Raw genomic sequence first — 15,997 nt, 5'->3', positions numbered from 1 at the left:
GAGTTTGACTCCCTACCCACATCTGTATTGTGGCGTGCCTTGCCAGAAGGTACCATTTTATGATGGTCTTTGGTATGATCCAACTGCAAACAGAACTTGCAGCCTCTCAGTCGAGAGGCTAACCACTAGACCAGGAGTCACCAAACTTTTTTTCTCTGGGGGCCACATTGTCGTTCCTGACTGCGATGGGGGGCCGGGGTCGGGTCAGCTATATAACATAGAATTGTATGACTCAGACAAATATGACCACCAGCAGACCTCATTGTGTAGTAGAGATTACTAGCCTGGCACAGCCATCCCCACCACTATATCCCCACCACTATATCCACACCACTATATCCTAGGGCTGGGCGATAAAATAACGATACGTATCATGATAGACACATACTTGATATCAATAGAAAATGCGTTCGATAGAACGTTTCGATGGAATGTTTTTTTTTTTTTTCAAGAAACAAGCGTTAGCCAGAGCCCTCTCTGGTTTAGGTCCGCTTTCAATCAACTGTTGTTGCGAAGCAAGCTTGGTTGCATGAGCAAAGGCACTCGTCCTCTGGTGCCTAGCAACGCATAGGGAGTGACACGCTGATAGCCAATCATGTAACAGTATCGCATTTGGTTGCACCATCTCGTTGTCTCGTGGTCGTGTTTATTTTTTTTCCAGAAACAGCGTGGCCAAGAAAAGAAAGATGAGTGCCGGAACGAGCGAGGAAATTGTGGATAAAGTCAGTAAGGTCAGATGTTACAGATGTAAAGTCTTTACCTCAGTTTTACTTTAATTTCTTCTATGTTTACAAAACACTTTATTTTATTAAACCTTCAATGAAAATATACTTGAATAGTTTAAGAATAGTTTAAGAATAGTCTAAGTCTACCTCAGTTTCACTCAATTTCTTTTATGTTTATAAAGCACTGCATATTTTTATTTATGTTTTTAAATGTTATTCACCAGAGGTTGAACTTTTTTTGCACTAAACTTGCAGTAAAAAATTAAAAATATGACCGTCCTTCTCACATAGCAGGTTTTGCTATGTTTACATTTAACACTTTTGCTCATGTTTTTATAACACTTGAGTTTTTTAAGCACTTTATTATTGATAATTGCTCAGTTTTTGTTGTGATCGTAACATTGAACATGCGTGTTGACATTCCTTGCTTATTGGCTGTCAGAGGAAGTTTAAGTTTAAAATAAATGTTTGAATTTAGTATTGTTCCCTCCTGGTCCTTATTTTAAATAGGTCATAAAATGTTTCAATAATTATCGATATCGACCAATATGAAACACTGACACTACGTTCACACTGCAAGGCTTAATGCTCAATTCCGATTTTTTTGTGAAATCCGATTTTTTTGTGAGGTCGTTCACATTAACAAATATATGCGACTTGTATGTGATCCTCAGTATGAACGAAAAGTGACCTAAAAGTGTTCCGCATGCGCATTGCAGGATACGACGACGTCACACGCAGTGAGCATGGCCAGTGTTTACGGAAGTAAAACCGCCCGGTTGCGGTATGACCCATCCAATCTAGCTTGAATAGCTGCATCCCCCCAAATGGAAATCAGCTCCCTAACCTCTGCGTCCTTCCATTGAGAAGATTCAGAACCTTCACAGCCCGAAGCGTCCCTCGCATTGATGTCATGCGCAGGGGCGCAGATACGTTTTTTGAACTGGGGGGGGACAAAAAACTGGGGGGGACAAAGCTGCCAGCAAACCAACCCCAACCCCGATATGCCTGTCAAACTTGTTGTGGGTTACTATAGCAACCAAGCTTGAGCTCGCAACCTGTGCAGTCTGCGCAGCTCAACCAACCGAATATCAGTCTTTGTTTTGTTTTATGTGAGTTGTTGCAACTATGTATACACTGCTGTGCACCTCAATAAACCGAATGGTAATTAGTCTTTTGATTTTTCCGTGAGGTTTGCCTTATGCAAAGTGGGGGGGACCGAACGAAGTGAATTTAAATCTGGGTGGGACGAATCCCACCCGTCCCACCCTCTATCTGCGCCCGTGATTATGCGCCATGTTGTTGTAACTTTTTTTGAGAGACCCGCTGCCTACTTCAGCGCAGAATAGTGACGTTTGTGGCTTGTTGATGACGTGTAAGTCGGATGAATGCGACCTGGCGGTTCAGACTGAAGTCGCATATGAAAAGAGCGGATAGGAATCGGAATTAGGACCACATATCCAAACGGCCTGGGTCGGATTTGAAAAAATCGGATCTGTGTCGTTCATATTGTCAATAAAAGATCGGATACAGGTCACATATGGGCGAAAAGATCTGATTTGAGTCACTTCAGCCTGCAGTGTGAACGTAGCCTTATATCGTGATACAGATTTCAGCCATATCGCCCAGCCCTACTATATCCACACCACTATATATCCCCACCACTATATCCCCACCACTATATCCACACTACTATATCCACACTTGATTCCTGGCACATATTTGTTTATCTTTACTAGTGGTTTGCAAAAGTAGTAATCGAGTCTTCACACTTTGTTTTAATTTGAAATACCACAGATATTCCATTTATTTATTTTCTAATAAAAATAACATCAAAGCTGTCAAGGTAAGAAACATCTGCCTAGTTGAGGTGATTGACACTGGCAACGGTGAGTGGAAAATTATAAATTGTAGGTAGGCCTGTTGATATTATTAATAATAATTGTGTGCAGCACTTAATAAAGGTCAAATAAATAGGCCTATAAAATAAATACATTAAAAAAACCAGTGAAATTATAATAATATGAGCAATAGATCAATAGATCACAGCAGTTGTGCTGTGTCCTGCACGTCATTGCTCTCATCCATGGCCAAAGCAAAAAACTTGAATTCTGATGCTCTCTCATTCAGCTGGTCATACACGTTGTCCCCCAAATCTTCGGTTCGCCTGGTCATAGCAGGTGCGGAGAGACTCACCGCGTTGAGCGCATCCTTCTTGTCGGGACACACCTCCTCGGCCACAGCAAGCATGCATACTTTAACAAAGTCCCCATCAGTAAACGGCTTTCCATGGGTAGCTAGTAGGTGAGCTACCTTATAGCGAGCTCGGACAGCAGCCTGGTTGATCTGGGTTTGGCGAAGGAATCCATTCTGTTGTGCAGCCAGTCCGCATTTCATCCTCCGAATCCTGTCTTCTCTTGTTTGCCCTCGCAAACTAGCATACTCTTTGTGGCGGGTTTCATAGTGACAACGCAGATTATATTCTTTGAAAACCGACACACTTTCTTTACATACAAGACAAACTGCACGGTCCTTACACTGAACGAAAAAATAATCAGTGGTCCACTGTTCTTTAAAAACTCTGCACTCTCTGTCAGCTTTTCGCTTACCGCTCACCATTTTGCTGTCCTGAACACTGACAGTTCTCTGCGCGTGCGCTGCCTGTCACTGCTTGATCGCGAGCATATAACGAAAATTCAGAAAATATGAATAGTTCATTTTATAACTAAATATCAATTTTAATTGATAAAATCAACAAAATACAAGATGCAGACATGTTATTTGCCAAAAAGCAGTTTTAAAAAAATAGGCCATGACCACTTTTGGGGATTGCCTCATAGGGCCGGTTCAAGTGGTGGGGGGCTGGGGGGCCGGTCAAAGGGGGGTGGCGGGCCAGAGTCGGCCCGCGGGCCGTAGTTTGATGACCCCTGCACTAGACCAACTCGTGGTGTACAGTGAAGCATATACACTGGTATATAAAAAAAAAAGTTTTCTGTTACTAAATGTTACAGGAGCCATATATTTGAGCACACTTTTTGTACCTTAAAAGCATAATTAAAAACACAAGTTTGGGGTGATGCAGTGGTCATCACTGTTGCCTTACAGCAAGAAGGTTCTGGGTTCCCCCACAGTCCAAAGACATGCAGTTGGGTGCTCCCTGGGTGCTGTAGTATGGCTGCCCACTGCTCTGTGTGTGTGTGCGTGTGTGTGTTCACTGCTTCAGATAGGTTAAGTGCAGTTTGCATGTTCTCCCCGCGTCCGCATGGGTTTCCTCCAGGTGCTTATCAAACAACAATAACTTTGTTTACATGCACAAAATATTCAGGGTTTTGCCCTTATTCCAAAAAAGACAATATTCCTACTAATCTATTTACTTGGCTAACGAAAATGAAAATATTCTACTAATATTCCTGTTTTACATGAAGCCATGTATACTCCGATTGTCTTGTGGTTTGTGTACAACACACAGAGCTAACTGTAAAACGGGCAAATTCCGAATGCTTCATATTCTGAATAATAGTGGAATATTAGGGTGCGTGTAAATATACTGAATCAAATACAGGGTTTCCATGATTTACAAATCATTGCATTCTGTTTTTTATTTATATTTTACATAGTATCCCAACTTTTTTGGAAGCAGGGTTGTAAAAACATTCCAAAATCAATCTCTAGTCCTCAGGCCCCCAGTACAAAAATATAGAAACACATTGGGTGCCGACACAGGTTCGCTTCTTGGCCCCCAATAATAACAAATGGTAGGGTGCTTATGCAGCTTCTCTGCTTGGACCCCAATAAGCACAAATAATGACAAGTGTTGCCAGGCAAAACAAACCTCGCCCGGAAGTACTGATGATGAATATGAAGGAAGATATCGCAAAAGCAAAAAAAAAAAAAGTGCACGGTGGTGTAGTGGTTAGCGCTGTCGCTTCACAGCAAGAAGGTTCTGGGTGCGAGCCCAGTGGCTGACGAGGGCCTTTCTGTGTGGAGTTTGCATGTTCTCCCTGTGTCCGCGTGGGTTTCCTCCGGGTGCTCCGGTTTCCCCCACAGTCCAAAGACATGCAGGTTAGGCTAATTGGTGGCTCTAAATTGGATATTATATTTCACTTTCAAAAATACTTGTCGCCAAACTCCAGGAAATACTAAGGCATGGGACGCACATTAATGGTCCAGATATATTCGGAATGCCCTTTTCTTGACCTGGCAACAGTTTGGCGGCAGACTGTCAACATCTAATATCAAAGGGCCCGTTTACGCGAGGACACTGTCGGGTAAAAACGACTAAATATTTGATCGGAAGTGCCTTTCGTTTACACGGGGACGGCGTTTCCGAGGCTGAAAAACGGATAAAATTGAAAACGCCTTCTAGAGTGGATAAGTTAAAAACGGCCCCCGTTGCATATCCGTCTAAACTACCCAATACGCGAAACTCTGCTCGGATCTGCTCACGTCGGGTACGCGTTTACGTCATACATATGTCATATACTGCACATGCCAGCCCGGGAAGTAAGAAAGTAAGTAAAAAAGTAAGAGCATGTCTGATTACATCGATCCAACGGACCTTCAAGCTGCTCTGTGTTTTAATGCAGTAGATGTGTTTTCCTGCTCACCCGCCCAGCTGGAGCTCCTCAGTTTGGTGTGGCCAAGTTACACACACACGCACGCGCGCGCCGCCTATTCAAGCCGCTCGTGAAACCATAAACCCGAGACTGAAAACAAAACTAGCAGCCGAACGGGTTTATTTTGCTGAGATGGACACTGCCTTTTCTCTTCTTCACCGAAACAAGAGTGAGTGTTACTTAATAAAGGCAGATTAAAAGAGTTTCGGTTTGCTCCTGCTCCTCCCTCGAGCACTACAGTACCTCAGCCGGACCGGTGTTCTGTAACGTTATCCTAGCAAGTTCTCATACAGACCGTTTTATTATTCAAAACAAGTCATTACAAATTATTTGACTCGGCCAAAGACTCGACCAATACGCACAAAACATAAAAATCGGCAAATGCGTGAAATTCTCACCGATTTTCTATCAGCCCAGCTGATCGGTGGGACAAAACTACTGTTGAATTTTCCTACCCTCCTGGATTTCGCGCATGCGTAGTAGGCTTGGTAGGATAACTTGACAGAACAGCAGCGCAGATGTGCAGATCAGACAAGACAGAAGACGTTGCGCATGCGTGCAGACATAGCGGAGACATTTATGCGTCACCGTATAGACGCAGATTTCCTCCTTGAAAACGGTCGTGTAGACGCGGAAAAAAGTGAGAATGAAAACGGACTTTTGCGTTTTTGTTTTATACCGTCCCCGTGTAAAGTGGGCCTCAGAAAACTGACTTTTATTTCATCATTAATGGGTGGAAATATATTACGAATGCCCTTTTCTTGATCTGGCTACAGTTTGGATACGATCTGTCAACGCTTCATACGAGAAAAGTAACTTTTATTTAATGAACTGGGCATGTATCCAGCCGCCATGCCAGTGGCTGAACAGGCTGGATTTCTCGGAGAATGTATTCCGTTCGTGTTTTCGTTTAACATGTTGGAGATTATTTCTGCTGAAATGCCAAAAATGCCTTGAAAAAACTTGAAATATGAAACACTTGATATTCCTCTTACGTTGTGCTTGCTCTGCATCGTAATGTAATGCTCTGGATCTCATTGACGCTATGTGTAATTATAAGGCTAATGCCATATGTTGTCCAATAAATCGACAGTATAGTTTGGCCTCCTGTCTTTTGGCTTCCTCTGTTGCTTCCAGGCTTTCTATGGTGAAAATGACAAAGAACTATGACCGGTCAGCAGACTGATCTGCTACCCACCCCCGAATGCCATAATAAGCTTTTTGACAGAAAATGTGATTAAACTTCCAGGAAAAAAAAAATCTAGGTAACTGACCATTCGTGACGGCTGCATGATCGCCTACAAAAATGCTGTCGGGAGGGGCCTCGTGTTCCTTGAACACACTTCTAGTTATTTTCTGCTTTATTAGCTCTTTGTGCTGCCTCACCTTTTCCATTAAATCTCTTCACCACTTCAGCATGCGGCACCCTCTTCCTCATGAATTTTTCTTGAATCTGAACAACGGTCTTGTACTGCTCACAATTTTTATTTCCAGCAGTATGATCTCCCCCACGTGATCCACACTTTAATTTGGTCTCGGTACAATTATAGAGTTTGTGGCCACCTCCACATTTCCTACAGCGGTGTTCATGATGGCATCCCGCTGCGCTGTGACTGTATCTTTGGCACTTGTAACACCGCAGCAGAGGCCTCTCGTTTCGTTTTACCTGATAAGACACGTATCTAGAAGAAACGTGTGAAGAAAGAACATCACCTGCAAATGGAAGTAAAACTGTTGTGCCATCCTGTCTTTCTTTCCACAACAGTTTTCCTTACAGTGGCTCTAAATCTAAACACAGCAACAAAATTGGCCCTTTTAACACCTATCTTCAGTTCCTTCATTGTGATGTCTACAGCAGTTCCATAAATCGCTTCCTTTAACCCAGTGTTTTCTTTGGGGATGAGCCCTTCGATTTTCCATTTTATTATACTCTGTATGCAAATGGTTTTGGCCTGCTGGTCTGCAGAGTTACAAAAGATGAGTAATTTCCCATCTGACACAATTTTTGCATGGAGGACATCATAACCCAGCTCCTTTTTAAACATTTCAGATAACTTCAGCAGATTTAATTTCCCCAAACTCTCCCCTCCCTGAAATTTCATGATCACCCTCCATTCATCCATCAGGTTTTTCTTGCCGAACCACATGCTTTTCTTTGGTCCCTGACTTGGGGAATTATCTCTTCCGTCTGGTGTTACTACTCCCTTCCTATTCCTCACAAACCATTCCCTGCCTCCCCGTTCCATTCCCCACTTCCCTGGGAATGTATAAACTTGGTGATGACAATCTACACTTGTATTTAGGAAGCATGATTTAGCCTGAGCTCCAAAACGTGTGTGAGACCAGTACCACTGATAACTCATTACACTGACAACTCTTTACAGGGAGAACACTTGATACTGAGAACGAGGCTTAGGTGATATCGCATAGGCATGTAGCAATATACACCACCGTTCAAAAGTTTGGGGTCACCCAGACAATTTTGTGTTTTCCATGAAAAGTCACACTTTTATTTACCACCATAAGTTGTAAATTGAATAGAAAATAGAGTCAAGACATTTTTCTGGCCATTTTGAGCATTTAATCGACCCCACAAATGTGAAGCTCCAGAAACTCAATCTGCTCAAAGGAAGGTCAGTTTTATAGCTTCTCTAAAGAGCTCAACTGTTTTCAGCTGTGCTAACATGATTGTACAAGGGTTTTCTAATCATCCATTAGCCTTCTGAGGCAATGAGCAAACATGTGCCCCTTTTCCACCAAAGCAGTTCCAGGGCTGGTTCGGGGCCAGTGCTTAGTTTGGAACCGGCTTTTCTGTTTCCACTGACAAAGAACTGGCTCTGGGGCCAGAAAAACCGGTTCCAGGCTAGCACCAACTCTCTGCTGGGCCAGAGGAAAGAACCGTTTACGTCAGCGGGGGGGCGGAGTTGTTAAGACCAACAACAATAACAAGACCGTGAAAGATCGCCATTTTTAAGCGACGAGAAGCAGCAGCTGTACAAACGGTTAGTCATCCATTATTGTTGTTTCTGCTGTTGTTGCTGCTTCTTCTGTGTTTTTGCTTCGATATTCGCGCCAAGGTTTATGCAAACGTAGCGACGTAACTGACATATACAACGACGTAACTAACTGACGTATACAGCGACATAATGACGTGGCTTCCCTTAGCACCGCGAGCGATGGAAAAGCAAACTGGTTTGCTTGCAAGTTGAACGAGTTGTGAACCAGCACCAGCACTGGCCCCGAACCAGCCCTGGAACTGATTTGGTGGAAAAGAGGCAACATTGTACCATTAGAACACTGGAGTGATAGTTGCTGGAAATGGGCCTCTATACACCTATGGAGATATTGCACCAAAAACCAGACATTTGCAGCTAGAATAGTCATTTACCACATTAGCAATGTATAGAGTGGATTTCTGATTAGTTTAAGGTGATCTTCATTGAAAAGAACAGTGCTTTTCTTTCAAAAATAAGGACATTTCAAAGTGACCCCAAACTTTTGAATGGTAGTGTATCATGTGATGATAAATTTCAATACAATTTTAGGACTATTTGAATCTATGAAATGGAAAAAATGAGTCACAATTCTCATCAGGTTATGCAATCTCTGTTTTTCCTAGCTGTAATTGTGATGTTTATACAGCAAAGGGTGCAATAGGTTGTATTCAGTTATGTGACTTTTGCTTGCGAGTTTACTTCTGGTGAATGAAGTGGTGATCAGGCAAACCGATTTCACTACCGTTAGGCAAAGAGCTAGTGAAACCGTCTCTGACTGTTTTTGTAGTTTAGAGGTCAAAACATGGTCAAGATACCTTCAGAAAGTTGCTCTTTGTGATGGGATACATACTTACATGTTCACAAAGAAGGATTTTTCCGACGAGTTGGAAAATTATCCATCTGTTGAATTCCCCGACATCTCAAACTACCTGGTGCTGCAGACATCGTTCTACACAGACAAACAGATGAAAACCTGGAGGAGCATGGAAGCGCACAACTTTTTGTATGTGGCTGGGTTAATGATCTGGGGATCAAGACACTACAAGATAAATCCTGTATCGTTTATGCCCGGGTAAGTCGGCTTTTTGTACACGTCTTTGCGATGGCTCCTAGGACGCTACAAGAATTAGTATTTGGTGTAAAATCCACAGCCGCTCGATTCTCAATCCTCCCAGCCCTTCTCTCCAGGTAAATCATTCACAAAGATCCACAGAAACCCCTTGAAAGACCTGGGCATTGGTGAAACAGGATGGAGAAGTTATCACGGCTCACTGTAACTGCATGGCTGGGGAAGCAGTTTCATGCTGTTAACTTGGGAGTTTACATCGATCATCTCAATTATCTTCTCGATCTAGTTCAGTGTAGGAGCCCAAGCTACATCATCTTCCTTGTAAAGATCGCTAGGACATCCTGATAAACAAAGTGAAAACATGCGTGAGAGTTTACAATATGGCGACCACAATCAAACAGTAAAGAAAAACATGAGGACTTAAGCGTCTCCTGAACTTCAAAACGTCACACTGCAAAAAACGATATCTTAGCAAGTGAAAATATCTTGAAAATAGTTGAAACGATCTAGCATTTCCTATTAGAAGAATACAAGACACCAATTCTGAGATTATTAAATCTAGTTCTAGATTGCAACCAATTTATTCTAAGATGTCTTATCAAGTAAAAATATCTGTCCATGCAGCAAGATAATTTCACTAGCATTAAGTAATTTTCTCCTCAAATTCAGTTTTCAATTTTTTTGCAGTGCACGAAATAATGGAAAATGGTGAGAAAGGTGATTTGCAAATCCAAATGAAATAAATCTGAGGAATTTACAAACCTTTCATGAAGTGATCGCTGCAAACTCCCAAAGTTTTTCAGCTCGGCTCCCCTCCATCGCAACGAAAGGTTCAAGAGCCACCTTTCTTCATGTCTTTTGGTATAAACCCCATTCCAAAAAAGGTGGGCTGCTGTGTAAACTGGAAATAAAAACAGAATGCAATAATTTACAAATCATGGAACCGATATATTAATTGAAAATAGTACAAAGACAACATATCAAGTATTGAAACTGAGATTTTATTGTTATTTAAAAAAAATACATGCTCATTTTGAATTTGATGTCAGCAACACGTTTCAAAATATTTAGGACAGGGGCATGTTTACCACTGTGTTGCATCACCTCTACTTTTAATAACACTCTTACCCCTTTTCCACCAAATCAGTTCCAGGGCTGGTTCGGGGCCAGTGCTGGTGCTGGTTCACAACTCGTTCAACTTGCGAGCCAGCTGAGAACCAGTTTGCTTTTCCATCGCTCGTGGTGCTAAGGGGAGCCACGTCATTACGTCGCTGCATACGTCAGTTGCTACGTTTGCATAAACCTTGGTGCGAACATCGAAGCAACAACAACACACAGAAGAAGAAGCACCAGCAACAACAGCAGCAACAACAACAATAATGGATGACTTCATGTTTGTACAGCTGCGGCTTCTCAGCACTTAAAAATGGCGACCTTTCGCGGTCTTGCTATTGTTGTTGGTCTTAACGACTCCCCCCCCCCCCCCCCCCCCAAAAGCTGACGTAAGCGGTTCTTTCCTCTGGCCCAGCAAAGAGTTGGTGCTAGCCTGGAACTGGTTTTTCTGGCCCCAGAGCCAGTTCTGTGTCAGTGGAAACAGAAAACCCGGTTCCAAACTAAGCACTGGCCCCGAACCAGCCCTGGAACTGCTTTGGTGGAAAAGGGGCATCTGTGAACGTTTGGGAACTGAGGAAACCAATTGCTGTAGTTTTGAAAGAGAAATGTTTTCCCATTCTTGCCTGATATACAATTTCAGTTATTCAACAGTTTGGGGTCTCCTTTGTCATATTTTGTGTTTCATAATTCACCAAATGTTTCAAATGGGAGACAAGTCTGGAATGCAGGCAGGCCAGTTTAGCACCCGGACTCTCTTACTATGGAGCCATGCAGTTTTAATATGTGCAGAATGCGGTATTTGGCATTGTCCTCCTGAAAGAAGGAAGGCCTTCCCTAAAAAATATTTTGTCTGGATGGCAGCATATTGCTTTGAAACGTGTGTGTGTGTGTGTGTGTGTGTGTGTGTGTATGTATATATATATATATATATATATATATATATATATATATATATCATTCAGCATTAATGATGCCTTCCCAGATGTACAAGCTACCCATTGTCATGTGCACTAATGCACCCTCATACCATCACAGATGCTGGCTTTGAACTGTGCGCTGATAACAAGCTGGATGGTCCCTCTCCTCTTTAGCCTGGAGGACGTGGTGTCCATGATTTCTAAAAGAATTTCTGTTTTTGATTCATCAGACCCCGGGACAATTTTCCACTTTGCCTCAGTTCATTGTAAAAGAGCTCGGGCCCAGAGGTGGCAGTGTTTCTGGATATTGTTTATATCTGGTTTTAACTTGTGTTTGTGGATGCAGTAATGAACTGTTTTCACAGATGATGGTTTTCTGAAGTGTTCCTGAGCCCATACAATGATTTCGGCTACAGACACGTGTCTGCTTTTAATGCAGTGTCGCCTGAGGGCCTGAAGATCACGGGTGTCTAAAGTCAGTTTTCAGCCTTGTCTCTTGCATGCAGAGATTTCTCCAGATTCTCTGAATCTTTTAATGATGATATGTACCAGGATGATGTGATCCCCAAATTCTTTGCAATTTTACATTGAGGAACGTTATTCTTAAATTGTTGCACTGTTTGCCCACGCAGTCTTTCACAGAGCAGTGAACCCCTCCCCATCTTTACTTCTGAGAGACTCAGCCTCTCTGAGACGCTCTTTTTATACCCAATCATGTTACTGATCTGTTGCCAATTAACCAAATTATTATTATTTTTTTGTTAAGCATTACACAACTTTTTTCAGTCTTTTGTTGCTCCTGTCCCAACGTTTCCGAAATGTGTTGCTGACACCAAATTCAAAATGAGCATTTTTTTTTTCAAAAAAACAATAAAATTTCTCAGTTTCAACATTTAATATGTTGTCTTTGGACCATTTTCAACGAAATGTAGGGTTTCCATGATTTGCAAATCTTCACATTCTGTTTTTATTTGTTTTACACAGTGTCCCAACTTTTTTTGGGAACTGGGGTTGTATTTAATGAAGGGTTGGGGAATTGTGGGACGGTAGCATGGTGCAGGCGTGTGGAGGGTGAGAGCTGGTCGGGCAGGCGCCACAAGAAGTCCACCGAGAGCCCTAGAGGAATGCGTGAGCGGCTTCAGTCCTTGGCAGAAGTGGGCAGGAATTCCAAGGGTGCTCAGCGTGGTGCTCGGATTTCTTCGTCGGCGGCGAAACTGCCTGAGAGAAGGAGAGGAAGAGTGAGTGGCATGAGCAGCAGAGCTCTGTCAAAACTCAACTAACTCCCCTGGATGGTGGCGGTGCCTTCTTGTACTCTCATGTGAGCAGCTGGAGGGTGAAGAGAGGTGCTGCTTAACAAGCGGCAGCTGAGATTGCTTTTGTGGCTCTACCCCATGACCATGTGCCGTTCAGCACTCGCAGCGTGGAGAGGTGAGGAGCGAAACAGAGGGGATATGAAGTGCCGCTATCACAAAATGTTACTGTAATGAATTGGGTACTGTGCAGTCCTTGAAAACGTTTATTTATAAAACATTTATTTAACCTTAAAATCAACTTTGTGTATGCTGAGAAATCTTGTTTTACTGAATTTAAACCGTTAAATAAGGGAGGAAAAATACCCCTTTGATCCAGCTACTCATTATTCTGAGTGTAGATCACGTGTTGGGTCAAGAAGGTCCGTGTGCGTATGATTTACGTTGAAAATGATGAATACTAACAGGTCCTGTGCCTCCCTTGGTTTCAGCCCCAAATTGTCAAAGGTCAGGTTGCTTTGTGTGTGCGAAATTCGACTTCAAGAGCAGAGCCAATTTGCGAGAACGTGTGTGCCCTCCAGCACTCACCAAGCAGAAACTCCTCTGTCGCACGCGCGTAGTGGCTGATTTGTGCATTTGCTGCTTAGTTCTATACTCACAGGTGCATTTATTTGCTTCTCTCTGCTTTGTTTCTCACTTGCAGCTGCCTGTACTACTCGTGATTGTTGAATTTCTGCGTCAGGACTTGTCTTGAGGGAGTGGCGGTTAATATCTGCACATGTGAAATGATTATATTGTGAGCGCTCATGACTTTTGATCTAAATGTGATGCCATAATAGACGGACGGGGGGGATACACACACACACACACACACACACACTTATTCACAAATTTGTCCTGACCAATCAGTGATGAGGTGCTGGACTCTCGAGGAAAGTACCTAGGGAGCTACCTCCAAAATGAAATACAGGCAGAGTGACAGCAGTTTTTGGGGAGTTTTCAGAGAGTTTTAAAATATAAATATTCATTTGTGATTGTGTGTGTGTGTGTGCGTGCACGCAGATAATCTGTTGGTGATCACCGCTGCAACTGAAGAAACAGATGGCTTTAAGAGATTCATGAGAACGACAAAAGAATTCAACTACACTGTGAAGGTTTGTCCTCCATCACCACTATTCCATCACTCCTCTACCACTCCTCCATCCCATCACTCATCCACCACTCCTCCATCCCATCGTCAGTTCTCTGTCCATCCCTCCTCTACCACTCCCTCAGTCCTCAATCACTCCTACATCCCATCATTACTCCACCACTCCATCACTCATCTACGTTCCACCATGCCATAATCATTCCATCGTTCCTCTATCATGCCATCACTTCTCTCCCAGTCCATCATCAGTTCTCTGTCCTCCATCACTCCACTAACATTCCCTCACTCCTCTTCCACGTCATCACTCCTCTACTACTCCATCATCAGTCCTGTATGACTCAATCACTCCATGTCAAAAGGGAACCCATCTTCATCTGGGTAACACTGGATAGTACAGTTATAATTTCTCTTCTGTAACTAGTCAAGCAGTGCTACATGTCTCATCTCATTATCTCTAGCTGCTTTATCCTGTTCTACAGGGTCGCAGGCAAGCTGGAGCCTATCCCAGCTGACTACGAGCGAAAGGTGGGGTACACCCTGGACAAGTCGCTAGGTCATCGCAGGGCCAGTGCTACATGTGTTAACAGGAAACTGTGTATGAGCATCAGTCATTTCTGATTTCATTAGAGTTTCAGCTTTAAATGTATCTTATCTAAGTGAAGTTATCCACTGTGTAATGATATTAGGAGGTATTCCAGAAAGTAGGTTTAATGAATTCTGAGCCTAACCCAGCTTTGGGGTTTCCCAGAGTGTGGTGTGTGCACCTGAAGGTGTGCAGGCTGTCTCTAGGGGGTGTGCAAGACAAAAAATTGTCATGGCGAAAGTTAAAAATAATAATAATAAAAAAAATTGAAGTGTTTTGATTAAAAATAGGGGTGGCATGGTGGCGTAGTGGTTAGGACTGTCGCCTCACAGCAAGAAGGTTCTGGGTTCGAGCCCAGCGGCTGACGAGGGCCTTTCTGTGTGGAGTTTGCATGTTCTCCCTGTGTCTGCGTGGGTTTCCTCCGGGTGCTCCGGTTTCGCCCACAGTCCAAAGACATGCAGGTTAGGTTAACTGGTGACTCTAAATTGACCGTAGGTGTGAGTGTGAATGGTTGTCTGTGTCTCTGTGTCAGCCCTGTGATGACCTGGCGACTTGTCCAGGGTGTACCCCGCCTCTCACCCATAGTAAGCTGGGATAGGCTCCAGCTTGCTTGCGACCCTGTAGAACAGGATAAGTGGCTACAGATAATGGATGGATGATTAAAAATATATTTTTTTTAAGTTTGCATGCATTTAAAACTACTCTAAAATTTTCAATGTATTGTAGTCTAATCATTAGAGGTAAGGCAATGTGAGTTCCATGGATTAAAGTTTTCCGTCGCTACGACGGATTTCCGTCAACTGGGAGCGCTAAAGGTCAATAATGAGAGTGATGCAGATCCGAGGGAAAAAAAGGGGGGGGGGCATAGGTCTGACACCGATGTGATTTAGAACTTCACCAAGCTGCTGTGATTGCCTATTGTTGAACCCTTTCTTGTGCTATGTTTGAGTATATGTAAAGGAATAAGTTGTTGCGCTAGATAGGCATAAATAAATACAGCCTCCGCTACTGTCTAGTCCCGGGGAGGCTCGGCGTAGGCCACTGATGAAACTGTTTGGCTGTCCTACTACTAGGCAACTAGGTTACTTGTCTACTACTAATACTAGGCTTTTTGTAGTAGTAGTAGTAATAATGATATTTGCCTATTGAAAGGTGATCAGGTGAAAAGTTGAAGCCGCAGCAAGACCTTTGCTATTAAGCGTTTTGTAGGCTTCGGCAGACAATGTTCTGGAAAGGCTGTGTTTTTCTTTGGTTTGACTAGCCTACAATTTAATCTTTAAACATTATGGTTTCAGCAGTTCACTTAAACATTGGAGGCTGCAGAGTCGGGCTGCAAGATTTCCCGACACTTGTTTAAGATGCCAAACTTCATAGTAAGGAGAAAATAATTCCACACTATTTACTGCCTCGTCAGTCTCAAAAATTAATAGTGAAGGACCAACGCGAATTAAGTCCCAAAAAAACATCTCGTAGGCCTATATTTTACATTTTCAAAAAAGTCCGGAATTGGAAGTCAGTCAGTGGAGTGTAATGAAGTGTCTCATTCACTAAGCACAAAAGGTCAGAAAACAGTGGAGA

General features: G+C 42.9%; 1 protein-coding gene across 2 annotated transcripts in view; it reads left to right on the top strand.

Moving 5' to 3' along the window:
* Positions 1-15,997, top strand: part of plod3 (procollagen-lysine, 2-oxoglutarate 5-dioxygenase 3) — a 66,054-nt gene that overhangs the window by 9,309 nt on the left and 40,748 nt on the right. The window contains exon 2 of one of the 2 annotated variants that reach the window (XM_060937887.1): positions 13,749-13,840. In XM_060937887.1, coding sequence (XP_060793870.1) covers positions 13,749-13,840 — 92 coding nt within the window. Of the gene's footprint in view, positions 1-13,748; positions 13,841-15,997 lie in introns of those variants that run through there. The other variant, XM_060937888.1, reaches the window with a different exon arrangement.

Source organism: Neoarius graeffei, chromosome 13, assembly GCF_027579695.1.
Source record: "Neoarius graeffei isolate fNeoGra1 chromosome 13, fNeoGra1.pri, whole genome shotgun sequence".
NCBI classification, from domain to species: Eukaryota; Metazoa; Chordata; class Actinopteri; order Siluriformes; family Ariidae; genus Neoarius; species Neoarius graeffei.
Note: the sequence above shows the minus strand (reverse complement) of the source record. Positions and strands in the feature narration are given on the sequence as shown.